Source organism: Lycium ferocissimum, chromosome 5, assembly GCF_029784015.1.
Source record: "Lycium ferocissimum isolate CSIRO_LF1 chromosome 5, AGI_CSIRO_Lferr_CH_V1, whole genome shotgun sequence".
Lineage (NCBI taxonomy): Eukaryota > Viridiplantae > Streptophyta > Magnoliopsida > Solanales > Solanaceae > Lycium > Lycium ferocissimum.
The window spans coordinates 71,913,407-71,929,311 of record NC_081346.1 but is presented as its reverse complement, the minus strand read 5'-3'; the positions used below and the strand labels follow the sequence as shown (position 1 = coordinate 71,929,311).

At 34.9% G+C, this 15,905-nt stretch overlaps 1 protein-coding gene across 1 annotated transcript; it reads right to left on the bottom strand.

The window, feature by feature from the left end:
- Positions 1-1,185: 1,185 nt before the first annotated feature.
- LOC132057327 (pre-mRNA-splicing factor ATP-dependent RNA helicase DEAH10-like) lies at positions 1,186-12,015 on the bottom strand. Its single transcript, XM_059449885.1, has 12 exons — positions 11,867-12,015; positions 10,007-10,053; positions 9,543-9,623; positions 8,867-9,083; positions 6,110-6,506; positions 5,540-5,743; positions 5,161-5,321; positions 3,986-4,171; positions 3,660-3,888; positions 2,798-2,997; positions 2,219-2,353; positions 1,186-1,427 (listed from the first exon to the last, which is right to left on the bottom strand). Exons 1-12 carry the CDS (start codon positions 11,938-11,940, stop codon positions 1,244-1,246), a joined length of 2,115 nt encoding a protein of 704 aa, XP_059305868.1. The 5' UTR covers positions 11,941-12,015; the 3' UTR covers positions 1,186-1,243.
- Between the last annotated feature and the right edge of the window lie 3,890 nt (positions 12,016-15,905).

Here is a 15,905-nt window from a genome sequence, read left to right as displayed (position 1 = left end):
ACATACGCAATGTCAGGTCACATATCTCATATTTTCGAGATATTGATTGTGTTGCCGGTCTCTATGAACAAGTCGGTACATACCATTGATAGAAAGGTAAAGCGTTGTTCTACTTGGTCAACACGTGATGAATAGGTAAATATATTATTTTTACTTGAGTACTTTCTATTATTTCTTGTTTAGTCTCTTCGAGGTTGAGATCATGAAAATGGTATGTTTTAACTTGTTAAAAATGAAGGTAATAAAAGTTTATTGCATTAGTAAAAACCACTGAAAGACAAAATACTCCAGCTTTGATAATTGTTCTCCTCCGTCTATCCAGAAAGTGGCTAAAATTTGGTACTTTTGTATATTTTGTTGATTAACTGCGATCCAAGACAGTTTTTCCATTCACATTTTCATGGTCATCAACTATCTGAAACCTACTAGCCCGACTAATTCAAAACTCCAACCCACCAAGGACGGAAAATGCTCTCTACGAAGCAGTCACATTTTCCGAGGAATTATAAATTCTGATGAAGAATTCAAACCTTCCCACCCGAAAAAGATTGATAACCAGTGATAGTACCGCAGCATCAGTAAAAGTGCAGAGTGCTAAATATTACTCCATGTACACTTCTCCAGCTTCAACACCATCCTTGTCAAGATAAAATATATCGTGCCTTCTTGTTACTAGTAAAGTCCAGTAATGAATGCTTATTAAGGAATCAGTAAGCTAATGTGTCATTACTTGGTTCCATATGCTTATTAAGGAATCGGTATGCTGATGTGCCATTACTTGGTTCCATCCTTTGGCAATTATCAATTCAGGAATGAACGAAATCGCTTCACTTCAAAATAGAGGTTTGTGGTAATCGTAGACTGATATCAGCTCCTAGGCCTAAGTACCTAGGTTGCAGTTGTACGAGTCGTCGTCGATAAGTTCCAGCTACCAAAGTCTTCGATAAGAAAGAGGTGTCTGAGTAAACAGAAGCGAGAACTTTTTAGTTCCTGAACTAGCCAAGTGAGGAATATATGAATTCATCGCTTCAATCCTGTTTTTTGGCACGTCTGGACACAGCGTGCCTCAGAGAGAAGCAAAAAGCATTCACTACAAAGCGGCTTCACAACATAAAAATGATGAAAACTAATCACATGGATCTCATCAGGCTGTTGGAACTGAGAAATTGGTAAAACCAAAATATATGACAATGAAGGAAGGGATCTCTTACCAATATAAATAATAATATGGTAGTAAACACATTTAGTCTTGCACGGCATACAAGTGGGGAGCCAGCTCAATGAGCCACAAATAATCGATTCTAGAAACATTACGGACATAACTATGATTAGTATGGACTAGTTCATTAAAAACTATACACTCTGGCTTGGCTCGGAACAAGACGGAAGAGGGGTGTATTTGAACTATCAAACCACTTAATGTGACCCTGCCAGTAAATAGATAAAATGAATGTCAGATACCAAGAGGACGAATAGATAATATGTCAAGAGTTGCTTTTGTTAGAAAAGATGAATATAACATAAATCGAGAAAATGACAAAAATGGTCTCTTATGTATGCACTGAACAGTTTTCGTACTTTAAGTTTATCAAATGTTAACCCTTTTAGTCTCGGTCAAATAGTACAACAACATACCCAATGTAATCCCACAAGTGGGGTATGGGGAGGGTAGGATGTATGCAGACCTTACTCCTACATTTGTGGGGTAAAGAGGTTGCTTCCGATAGACAGTCTCCGTCAAATAGTACTTAACAATTTATGTTTGTTAGATTTGACGAAAATAGTGGAAGAAAAATATTAACTGTAAACACCAAGAAAGTCTCAGTCAAATTCTAAAATATGCAACATAAAAAACTGCACTAGACATTAAAGGATACAAAAAAAAAAAAAAAAAAAAAAAAAAAAAGCATAAATTATACCTCAAAAAGTTGCACCAGACTCGAAAAATGAATCAAAAGTAACATAAACTGTAAAGATTGTATCTCTAAATGTTAGTCCCAACTAATTTCCTTTTTTTTCCTAGTTCTCGTTGACAGTCTGATAAATATTTGACGGAGATTGAAAGTGTTAATTTTTGGGAGACTTAAGGGACCAAAACTGTTAAGTATATACTTTAGAGACTATTTTGAACCTGCCCTCAAACATAAGGGATCATTTTTGTCATTTTCTCAACAGAAATCCAGAGAGACACCGACTGATGCAACCACAAAATCTTTACCTGTATGCACCATCAGGTTGCTTCATAGCTGCTTTAAGGAAAAACGAGGCAGCAAGGCATCTGCGGAAGAGAAGCGTATCATCTTCACAAGAAGTGACACGAAGACCCATTTGTTCAACATTCCTCAGAATTTGACTGCAAACATAAGTAGGGAGCCTAAGATATCACATGCTTGGAAGACCCGGGCAAATGATAAAGAAGCAAATACATCGTATAACAGTGAAATATGACAAGCATGGACATAAGAATATACTCCCTCCGTCCTAATTTATGTGGACCTTTCAGATTTCTAGAGTAAAACGAGTTTTTCTTGACCACGGTTTTTTCATATGCCTTTTAAATACGTTGTCAACTATTGTGATAGTGCTTTTCACGTAGTTTTCAAATATATAAATTTTATTTAAAAAAATTTAAAGCTTCTATGTTTGAATTTACAATCAAAATTAAGAAGTTTTGACTCTCGAAATCCGAACCGTGCCACATAAATTGAGACAAAAAACTATATGGAGGTGGAAGAAATTATATAGCAGAATAGTTTTTCAATATTTTTTCCTTGAAGTTGAAGTACATATGCATCACCTGTGGATATCACGAGCATGTTTTAGAGAGCGGCTGTTAATATAATTATCCTTGCACCATTTTCGAAGATTCTTTTCAGCCTTTTCTACACTATTTACTGTCTTGTTCTTCTGAAGGAACTCATCAGCAGCACGGAATACATTAAGCAATGTCAAATGATCCCCCTCTGGACTTGCAAAGCTTTTCAACGCATTTCGTGACTGGCGAAAACAGGTAAATTGTTCAGAGTGTTTCTATTAATATTACATGCCAGAAATAGTGTAACACATCAACAAACTCGAGGTGAATGCTAAGTTGAAAGATAACACAGGAAAAGAGAAAAGTCAATAACATGGGAACAAGATAATACTTGACGACAGTTGCTAAAACCGCATATAATATTCTTCTACAGTCCATTCCTCATTTCATACAACAAGATTTACTTGAACTTTGAAAAGTCAGATTTAGAAATTAAGAGAAAAAACTAAACTAGAACAGCTAAAACGACATGAATTTTTTTATTTACTGCAATGGTTAGGTGTTCAAAATATTGAAGGTAATTTTTGTAGATTCATGGCCAAAATCAACATTAGCAGAATCAAACCTTCAAAGGGAAATGTCTCAACCAAATTCAAAAAGGGGGTCATGCTTTAAGCTCTACACCTTATTTATCAACTAGACATACTCATTAAAAGCCTTTAACTGACAAAATCTATATCAACATGATGTTATCTTTTACTATATCTTGAGCACACAAGATATTTGGGCACAGATGATTGGCATAAATTAATTTTTTTCATCAAATAGAAATTTTAAAGAAATATTCAACACAGATAGAGGAAAATGGGCGGGATGAATCACAACTAGCAGCACAAAGGGGTACCTCTTCCAACTTTTCACGTGGTGCATAGAAAATAGATTCCACCGAAAGCATAGCAACACAAATCAACATTTCTTTCAAGCAGCCGAATTGGCTAGCAACAATTAGAGCCTTAGAATAGACTGGATCAAGGGGTAGCCTGGCCATTTGATGTCCAACGTCTGAAAGTTTATTCTCTTCTGTTACAGCACCCAACAAGTAGAGAGACCATAGTGAGTTGACTATCGCAGTCCTGTTCAAAGAAAAGGCATCATAAATGCTGATAGCCAAATATACTTACAAAATGCACTGAAAAACCTGTCTCTCTCATTGGGGTAAATGGTAATTACCTGTCTGGTTTTTCAATGAAGTCAAAGTTAATGACATCATCAATGCCTAGAGCCTTGAGCTGCAATACAACATTCGAGAGATCACATCTCTTAATCTCAGGTAATGTAGAATCTGTAAGTTTCTCAAAGAAACTTTCTTGATACAGACGATAGCATTTCCCAGGTCCTTCACGTCCTGCACGCCCACTATAAAAAAAAATTCAAGAAATTAGCCCTTGATCTGATATTTAACAGACAATATAACCAAACTAGAGCAAAGGTCTGTTATCCATTTCACTCCTGTATATATAAATCCTACTTCTCACAGAAATTTTTAGGTTTAACTTTGTCTCTTTTACATTGGTATCCAGGCCAGCTTGTGGGCACCTAGATTATTCCACCAGGTACCTCCTACCTCCCACCAATACAAGTACCAAACAACTCCGCCTACCAAAGATTAGACAGATGGAAAGAATACACTACTTACTGCAATTTTAAAATTTTAAACTTCTATATATTGCCCGGAAAAGAAACACAATTTCTGTGCTTCGGAAAAAAATAGGGTTACAATTACAGTTCTTCTATTTCCTATGTTGATCTCATCAATATTATGTTGGCCCTTTGAAGGATATCTGTACCTAAGTGGTAGATACAGATCCAAGATAAAAAAATCTATGAAGCACGAGTATGAACATGCCATGCATGTGAGGACTTATTGGTATATGTGCATTCTTGAACAATGAAAAGTAAGAACGGAATTATGGTTCAAACCACTACTATATTTTATAAAAGCTGGACAAAAGATGCTTCTGAATAAACTTAGTTGAGGAAAAGAGGTGATTTATAGCCTGTTTGGCAAAGCTTCTAGAATCAGCTTATTTTGAAAAACGTTTTTCAAAAAGAGATAATGGATCAAAACCCCCCCTAAACTGTCACGTTTTTACTAGTTTCATACTTAAACTATGCCATGTTTATGTTACCCCCCTGAAATATAACTTTCAGGTGATAAAACCTCCCTAAACTACAAATTTTTTATCATTATACGTAAACTATGTCTTGTTTACGTTACCCCCTGAACTATAACTTTCGGGTGCTAAACCCCTAAAGTGCACTTTTAGGAGAAGAAAAGGTGCTTTTGAGTAAAAGCAGAAGCTGTTTTTGAGAAGCTGAAAAAAGTAGCTTCTCCCCAAAAGTACCTCCTTTGCAGAGCTTGAGCTTTAGATGTTGTGACAATGATCAATGAATCAACTCCCATCTTAGGATCATATGTCCGTGCTTTCACCAGTCCAGGATCAACAACATACTTAATTCCAGGTATAGTCACCGATGTCTCAGCAATATTTGTTGCCAGTATCACCTAAACACCAAATGAAAGAATTAAAATCTGGTTTTAATGGACATAGCTTGCCAACTCGGAGCAAATACTTATTAACTTATCGTTTGAACAATTCAATGAAAGAAGTTCATTTAAGTCATGTTGTTACACACAAGACTTAAATGCAACCCCGAGATATAGAAAAAAATTGAATCCATCTCAAAATTCAAAAAATAAGCTATCTGAAGAAACAATTCAACCTTACGATATCCAGCTGGTGAAGGCATGAAAACTTTCATTTGCTTCTCAGAGGGAAGTGATGAGAATATGGGAAAAGTTAAGAGCTTCCTACTGCATTCAGGTAATTGTCGGACGCGTTCATGGATAAGCCTCTCAACTGATTCAATCTCTTCTTGACCAGTAAGGAATACAAGTACATCACCTGGACCCTCCTCTAGATGTATCTAGCAAAACAATGGAAACGAATGAACAGAAAATAAGACATTCAGCAACATCACAAACTGTAAACTTGACTAATTGAACCCCCCAATGCTAGAGAAAATGACAAAAATGGTTTTGCTCCCTTAAGTATGCACTTGACAGTTCTGCTCCTTAAGGGACTATTTTGAACCTACCCTCAAACATAAGGGACCATTAAACTTAGCTATGGAAAAAGGCCAATGTAGTAACGAATCAAGCTATGAGCTGATAAAAGATACTATGAGAAAGCAACAACAAAGGCACAAAGCAGCTATGCCTTTTGAAAATTTAATGACACTGTCAATCTGTTCAAACTCTAATTTGCGGAGCAACAAGATCAATGTAAGCACCTGAAATATAGTAATCAAAGCTGCATCTATGCAATCTGTCTCAGGCTTATGCGTGTAGAATATATCGACAGGAAACTGCCGTCCCTGAACATGAACAGCTCTTGCACCACCAAAGTACTCGGAGAAAACTCGTGCATCCAGACTGGCTGACATGATGATCAATTTCAATGGGTTGTACTTTTTCCCGTCATTCTGATTGTCAGTCCTTTCCGCCAAGGCATGACTGTTAGTAGAATTATTATGATCAGTATTTACCAGTCCATTAATAGATTTTGACCTTGCTTTCTGTACATTCTTTAACAAGCCAAGCAATACATCAGTATGGATAGTCCGCTCGTGCGCCTCATCAACAATAATAACAGAATACTTGGAGAGGTATTGATCCAATAATGCTTCCCTGTAAAAGCGACATGTCACCCGACATTTGTCAATTGATTTTTCCAGATACAGCTTTAGATAATCATGTATGAGTCCGGAACCAAAATGACCCAAAAAAAGACGAAGTGAACCAAAATACCCCAAGAAAAAAACATGATACAAAGTAACTTTAACGCAGTAATTTACTGCGTTTTTGGACTTAACTGTAACGGCTCAATTAAGTCCAATAAGCAGTAAATCACTGCGTCATTCTGCCATGTTTTTTTACAACTTCAATAAATGCACTTTTTTTGTGCGTTATTTGCAACACTACCCACTTCTATTCCCCACCCCTTCTCTGACACTCCCCTTAACCCACCCCCCACCCCCTCTCTCCCACTTTCACTTTAACCAATTTTCTAAAGCCACTTCTTATAGTATAATATTTTAATGTTAGTATTATAAACTAACATTATTTGAAGGAACTGAAATAGTTTATAAACCATCTGTGTAAATTCTACTTAAAATTAAATGATATAAACTATTACAGTTTTAGATTTAGTCATGTATCTTTATACTCTTTAACATCAATAATTTCAATATATTACACAAAATTTAAAATATAATAATATTTTAATGTTAGTTTATATTACAGTTCTAGATATTACACTAAATCAATAAGTATTTCGAAAAGTAAAAATATTATTCCATATATTTAAAAAATTTGTATATAACATTCAAGAGAAAATTCCCTCTAATTCAATTTATATGAACCTATTACAATTTGGGGAGTCTTCGAGGTGGTTCTTTGACCATGTTTTCCTGACGTTTTTTCTAAATTATTTGAATTATAAATTATCATGACTTATAATACTTTTTATGTAGTTTCTAAATATATATAAATTTTATTTTTACAAACTCGAAAAACCTATGACAAAATTAAGGTCAAAGTTATAAAGTTTGACCTTTCGGTGATGGATTTGGAGGTACTCCGAAAAGGTTCACTAGAGATAAATTGAAACGGATATTTTAAATTTTGTGTAATATATTGAACGAAATTATTGATGTTAAAGAGTATAAAGATACATGACTAAATCTAAAAGTTTCGGCGGTAATAGTTTATATCATTTAATTCATCTTTTAGGGTGTACACAAGATAAATGACTTAATCAAATATTATCACAATTTTTAAATATATGGAATAATATTTTTACTATTCGAATTACTTATTTTCCCAACAATTTTGAAAAATTATGATTGCATTTTCATGTAATTTTTTAATGTGTAAATTCTACTTACAATGTCATCGTTGTGTTTATGGAGAACGTACAAAGATGAAAACTAATATTTAAATGAAAGTTTTAAGCACGCTGTTACTTTTTCTTCCATGAAAAGATTTTGTAAGTGCTTATTTTGATTTTTATACTTAAGCGACATGTAAAAATTAAAAAGAAAAAGCCAAGCATAATATAAGAAGTGGCTCTACAAACTTTAGAAAATTGGTTAAGTGAAAGGGGTAAGGTGGTGGGGGGGTGTAAGGAGAGTGTCAGGGAAGGGTGGGGAACAGAAGGCGTGGAGAGTGTCAGAGAAGGGGTGGTTTTGCAAAGAACACACAAAAAAAGTGTGTTACTGAAGTTGTAAAAGAACGAGCACAATGACGCAGTAATTTACTGTGTTATTGGACTATAACGTTGTACTTTGATTATTTTTTATTTATAGTAGTTAATGCCGTTGCAGTTAAGTCCAATATTGTTTTCGATATATAAATTAATCTTCCTCTCTTCTCCTCGTTAAAGGTATTTTGGCACCACGTTTTTTTCTTGGGGTATTTTGGTTCACTTCACCTTTTTTTGGGTCATTTTAGTTCCGGACTCAATCATATATAGCTCTATCATGTGATGTGAAGTAAACTCCACATGGAATATGAACAATCCCTCCACATATATGCAAAAAATTGAGCCCATATAGCCGGTTTGGCCAAAGTGCTTTTTTGTTCAAAGTTGAGGTGTTTGGCCAAGCTCTTGCGGGAAGAAAAGTGCTTTTGAGTAGAAGCAGAAGTTGTTTTTGAGAAGCTGAAAAAAGTAGCTTCTCCCCAAAAGTACTTTTTTAAAAAGCACATTTTGGGAAAATGCACTTAGAAACACTTTTTAAATTAATTGCTGCTCAAAAGTACTTTTTTAAAAAGCACATTTTGGGAAAATGCACTTAGAAACACTTTTTAAATTAATTGCTGCTCAAAAGTGCTTTTCAGGTTAATCAGCCAAACAAAAACTGCCACCAAAAGTGCTTTTTAGAAGCTTGGCCAAACGGTCTTAATAGTCATGGGTATATTACTCTCATTTTTTTTAAGAAAAGTGAGACTCATACATGTTATGCATCAAACTTTTTTTTCCTTATTACCTCAGAAGCAAACCATCTGTCATATATTTGATCTTTGTTTGGCCAGAAGTTACATCTTCAAATCTAATAGCATATCCAACCTTTTGACCCAACGGAACTCCACATTCCTCAGCAACACGTTTAGCAACAGTGATAGCAGCCACACGTCTAGGTTGAGTTATCCCAATGATACCACCATCACGGCAAAATCCTCCTTTAAAAAGATACTGAGGTATTTCTGCAAAGATATAGGCCACAACAGGATAAACCTGAGAAATTATTTAGTGTTGTGATTACTAAATCCACACGTACATCATCTGTCACATGTTCACCAGGGAATCAATGAATCATATATGCCATCGATCTTCAAATTTTCACCAGCTCTATAGTGATTGATTTGCACAAACAGGCAGATAGACACCTTTATACACCTCAGTAAAGATTGATAAACCAAACATAAGCCAACCCACACACAAACAGATAAAGAAGAAAGATGCAATATTCGTTAAAAAAAAAAAAAAGAGTTATCCTTTTTACTACTCCAACTGAAGCCGTGGAAAGCCTTAGAACTGACACTATGCAACATCATAAAATGACCACCATCATTGAAGTAGTACTTAAAGTACTGCAATGCAAAATGATTCTGCTTCAAAATACATGTCAGTCAATCTAAGAGGAGGTGTAGCAAAGTACTTACGAGTTGTCTTTCCGCTTCCGGTTTCTCCAACAATTATCAGAGTGTCATTGTTCCGCACCTCCTCCAAGAGTCTCCTTTCAACTAGAGTCAATCAAATAACACGTAAGATTAAAATCTACAGAATAAAGCAAACCAAAACCCCGATTAGTTGAAAACGGAACAACAGAATAGCCTTAAAATGAAAAATAATGCAATCCCCGTCATCTCGAGCAGTTACACAGTAACCTAGAATCTCTAAATAAAATTGGCTGTAACTACAAGAAAGAATAAATTTCCCACAGGCCATACAATAATTGAATAAAATGCCAACTCCCAACAAAAAAATTATTATAAAACAGTCAATAAACTGAAAAACAGCTCACAATTGAATACTCAGAACAGGGTGAGTGAAAAAAAAAAAAAAAGGCAACAAAAAAGAGCAGGCATTAGACTAAGGGGTTCAAATTAAATAACTAAAGCAATACCTGCAGCAATTGGTAAATTTTTTCTCTGTTGCTCAATCTTTTGCTTCCTGCAAAAATTTCAGACCCAAAATAATCAAACCTTTGAACATAAAGGCGTGCATATACATAGTTATATACCTACAAATGGAAGCATTTAGCTTCTTGGACTGAACCACAACAAGGGATAAAACTAAAATAAACAAACGGGGTATGCTAAAAAGTAGAAACCTGGCGAAATAGATCAAACCTTTGAACATAACTGTGCATATACATAGTTAAATACCCTAAAAAGGAAGCACTTTTTAGTTTCTGGGAGGAAATGGGGAAATTGACGGTGATGTCACACATCGTATCACATCAGGTGTCTTATGTGACAAGAAGGTGCCACCGAAACTTAAAGGCAAGTTATACAAAGTGGTGGTTAGACCGACTATGTTACATGGGGCGGAGTGTTGGCCAGTCAACAACTCTCACGTTCAGAAGATGAAAGTAGTGGAAATGAGGATGTTGCGATGGATATGTAAGCATACTAGGAGAGATAGGACTAAAAATGACGATATTCGGGACACGGTAGTGGTGGCATCAGTGGAGGACAAGATGCGAGAAGCGAGACTGAGGTGGTTTGGACATGTGAAGAGGAGATGCCCGGATGCCCCAGTGAGGAGGTGTGAGAGGTTGGCTATGGACTGTTTCAGAAGAGGTAGAAGTAGACCGAAGAAGTATTGAGGAGAGGTGATTAGATAGGACATGGCACAATCCCAGCTTACCGAGGACACGACCGTAGATAGGAGGTTTTGGAGGACACAGATTAGAGTAAAAAGGTAGTAGGTAGTTGAGTATTGTCCCACTTAGCCTTCCATACTAGTGGTTGTAGTATTACTCTTGTAGTTTCTTGCCCTTCGATTTCTGTTACTGTTACTATTTGTTGTTTCTTGTCCTTTGACGGTTGTATTACTTTGTTTTCATGGTGTATTCGTTATTTCTGTTTCATCCTACTTTGAATTGCTTGTTTCTTATGCTGAGGGTCTACCGGAAACAGCCTCCTTACCCAAGGTAGGGTTAAGGTCTGCATACACTCTACCCTCCCCAAACCCCACTTTTGTGGGATTTCCTTTGGGTACGTTGTCGTTGTTGTTGTTGGGACTGAACCAACAAGGGACAAAACAAAATTAAGCAAATGTGTATGCTAAAAAGTAGAAACCTGGCAAAGAATCAAATCTTTGAACATAAACGCGTGCATACACATAGTTTAAAACCCACAAAGGAAGCATTTAGCTTCTTGGATTGAACCAACAAGGGATAAAACTAAATTAAATAAATGGGTATGCTAAAAAATAGAAACCTGGCAAAAAGAATCAAATCTTCGAGCATAAACGTGTGCATATACATAGTTATATACCCGCAAAAAGAAGCATTTAGATTCTTGGATTGAACCAACAAGGGATATAAGTACATTAAACAAATGGGTATGCTAAAACATAGAAACCTGGCAACAAAGATCAAACCTTGGAACATAAACGTGTGCATATACATAGTTAAATACCCACAACAAGAAGCATTTAGCTTCTTGGACTGAACCAACAAGAGATAAAAGTAAATTAAACAAATTGGGTATGCTAAAAATTAGAAACCTGGCCAAAAAAAATCAAACCTTTGAATACATACATAGTTAAATAGCCACAAATGGAAGCATTTAGCTTCTTGGACTGAACCAACAAGAGATAAACTAAATAAACAAATGTGGTATGCTAAAAAGTAGAAACCTGACCAAAAAAATCAAACCTTTGAACATAATTTAGCTTCTTGGATTGAACCAACAAGGTGTACAAGTAAATTAAACAAATGGGGTATACTAAAAAGTACCTGGTAAAAAAAAAATACCTGGCAAAAAAGTCCCCTTTTGTTTGCTGATGATGAGTGTTTCTTGAAAAATTATTAGCAGCCATTGAAGGCATGTCTCAATATTTGTTCCAACACTTGTTAATGCCTTAATAACTTTGCAAAGCAAAAAGGTGGAAATTTTGTACACTAATTTGAACAACTTTGTATCTGAAGAGTTGAAAGAATGAGGAGCCCTAATTTGAACAACTTTGTATACGTTTTTAGTTTTAACGTTCACTCCCAAGCGGCCAAGCCTAACAAAAATATTTTTTCAGAAAGGTTTTCTGTAAAAAAAAAAAAAAAAAAAAAATTCTTTTTCATGTAAATACTCCCAGAGAAAAGTTTTTAAGTTTTTGCAAAACCTGAAAATTTATAATGACGTTTGACTGGAAAAACAAATCACATGTTTTTGGAACAAATGTAGAGTGTTTATCTTATAATTAAAATTATTTGATTTTTTTTTTTTGTCATAAGGATAATTTATTTGATTTTTTTATTGTAACCGCATTCAAATTCAACTAAATTCGATTCGCGCCGGAAAATTTATTGGTAGGGGTAAAGCACTATATAATAAGGGCGACTACATACCTAATGCTCTTATTCAAAGGCTTTAGTTAAGGATGAAAGAGTACTTATCATTCTATTACAATCATAATTAATATTTTTTATTTGAATATTTTTATTTTTTGTTGTTTTTTATTTAATTTACTATGTAGTTATAGTATAGTAGTAATAGAAGACAAAGAGAGTGCTTAAAATGGAGATTAATATATTTGGAAATTTCTTCATAAAAGAGTTATGTGAGTGTTTTTAACATACCAATTGCAGGAAGTTATCTACATTTTTCAAGCCCGAATTTTCATTAATATTAACATCATATATAAAATAAGAAATTATACCCAGTGTGTTATAAATATGATAATAATGTGCATGTCCATAACTTTTAGGAGTTATTTCACCATTATGTGTAGTTATACCATACCTTCGCTACTCCCTCATTCATCTCTCACAATCCCATATTCTTCCCCACCTTCTCAAGGGGTTAATGACATATTCAAGACAATCTTGTAACCCCCTCTATGAAGTAGTATAAACGGAAAAGGGCCTAAAATACCTCGAACTATTAGAATTGGTACAAAAATACCCTCAATCACTTTGACCCAAATACGACGTCCACCTATGGGGTCTAATATACCTCATCGTCCACCTATAGGGTCTATCTGCCTTATTTCTAATAATTAAATCTCATTTTATGATGTGGCATGACAAAATTTAATTGGTTACCCCTTATAATTAACTAATCTAATTAATTTTAAACTATGTTGACCGGATCCCAACCCACCTTGTCAAACCCGACCCACCACAAGTATACCATAAGTATTTCCTGGTAGGTGCGAAAGGAAATGCTTACCCATCATTCGTTGCATACTGGTTTTATTTTATTTTTTTTGCTAATTTTAACTATTTTTTCCTTTTCTTTTGGTTTTTGTTAAATTACTTTTCCTTTTAGAAGGTTATATGAGGGTTATTAGTTGGATGAGAATAACTGAGCGAACAGTGGATAAACTATTATGCAGCCTGGTATTAGTGCTTGAATTAAGCATTAGCGTACCGTAATTTTTATTGTTTCAAACAGAAATAGGTGATAATTTGATAAAATTGCTTTGTTTTTAACCTTATTTAATTTGGGGCGGGTCGGATTTGCCGGGTAGGTGGGTTGGGATCCGGTCAACATAGTTTAAAATTAATTACATTAGTTAATTATATGGGATAACCAATTAAATCTTTGACATGTCATAAATGAGATGGGATTGTTAGAAATAAGGGTATATTAGACCCCATAGGTAGACAGCAGGGGTATATTAGACCTCATAGGTGGACGTCAGGGGTATTTGAGGGTTCAAAGGTGAAATGGAGGGTATTTTGGTACCAATTCTAATAGTTTGAGGGTATTTTAGGCCCTTTTACTACACACTTGAACATCTTTTGGATGAATAAGAAACCTCCCATCTCTTTATTGTTCTTGCTTCATCTTGTGATAAATTGTACTACCTCTTTTAGAATGATTTTACAATACGTTATCAGCACGAGTTTGCTCAATTTTGCCTAACGATCCTATCACTTTGCCTATTGTACGTCTCGTAAGGTTTTATTTTCCTTCTAGTTTGAGCCTCACCGCTTCTGGTATGCGATCTGACCACCTCTTAATATTGATATAAAATATATTCGTCTGGTAGATTGAAAAGTTTTTACATTTAATGTCAGTTTGTTAAGTTTCGATCACGGGAGGATGGATGTTCTACTAATTTGTAAATGATTCACTAGGTTAATTAATCTTAGGCAAAGATGATCTATGCAATTACTATTACGTGCTTCATACCAAACAGTATATTAGGATAACATATTCTAGTTAGAAATATTATAGTGATGTCTCTGCCATGTAATTATGACTAATCCTTGTGTGTAATATAATGATTTGATATATACAAGACAGTAGCCTTGATTTTTAAGGCACTAAAATCTGGTGAACAGTTAGAAAATTATCTTCCCAGCTTTAATAACCATGGCATAAATAAAGTTAATTTCCTAATGAGCACATGTGGTTTATCTCCTTGAGTGTTGAAACTATGTTATTATCCGTTCAACAATTTATCTGATTCGATGAGTTGGTTAGCCATTTTTGGAGAATATAATAAATATATCATTGTTCAAAGAAGTCAGTTTGCTTATTTTATCAGATTAGGCATTATTTCTTCTTTACTTATACGGTTCCAAGTTAACAAATTGATCTAACTTATAATAAGTTTTTTATATGATATCACACTAACTTGGATGTACTTTCATACAATTACTTGGTTCTGATTAGTGAGTTGAGATGAATGAAGAAAGGTATATTGGATTCGTCTGATATTTCATCTTTTAATTGGCTTATGTATGCAATGAAGGGGCAATACTTTGAAGGCTCGTGGTTGAGTCTCATCATACTTTGGCCTCTTATGCCACTTGTTAAGGGTAAGGCGGTGGATTCAAGTTCCATTGCACCAAAAGGGTATGACATCGGGTTGGAGTCTCGATGCACCATGATGATAAAATGTTGAGTTCGAGCCCCATCGATTTATGGCCTAACAAGCCTTTATATGGATAAGACGTTAGGTTTGAGTCCCGATGCACTATATTGATGATATAATGATGATTAAGATAAAATAATGTGTATTTGATGAAAAAATTGTAAAGCACATCCCACTTGATATGCTCCATTCTGTGAGGGGAATGTGGTAGGTGCATAATAAGTCTCAATGAAAACAAGTGGTTAAACGAATGAACGTGGACGTGGCAAAGGAAAAAATAATGTTAATCATCATTGTGGTAATATAAGAGGAAGAACATTATGTGTCTTCATAATGGTCCTTCTAAAGGTGAAGGTAATTTTTGTCATCAATTTGGTATGAAAGGTCATTGGGCACGCGGTTGTCGTGCGACCAAATTTGATAAGTTTTATAAATCCTCCATCAAAAGAAAGGAATACAATTTCAAAGTGATGTCGAGGTGAGTCTCTCGTTAGGCGCCACGCTATGCGTGTTCATCCGAACCCCCTCGGCGGAAAAACACTTGTTTTTACAAGATTAAAATTATTTTTGATGTATATATAGTAGACGTTGAACTCCTTAGGCTTCTTCATATGTTTACTATTTTTTTTTTAAGTGATGTATAGGTATGAATATGATAAAGACAATGGGTTTATAATGAAAGTTTATGAAGCACGTATATATGATTATGGTCCATTCCTTGAAAAGAATGTGACTTGTGATAAGCATTATGAATGCGCCCATTTTTGAAAGTGAAATGTGTAAAATTATGGATAAGGACGTGCTCATATATAGTTGAATATATACCACAACTCACCTCTACGGGAGGTTTGAGAGAAATAATGAAGTTTTATTTTGGAATAAATGGTCATTGGCCACATATTTTTAGTTCGTCATAGATATTGTGGTTGCCTTATCATTAATTACCGAAGGGTAAATGCAAGAAATAAGTC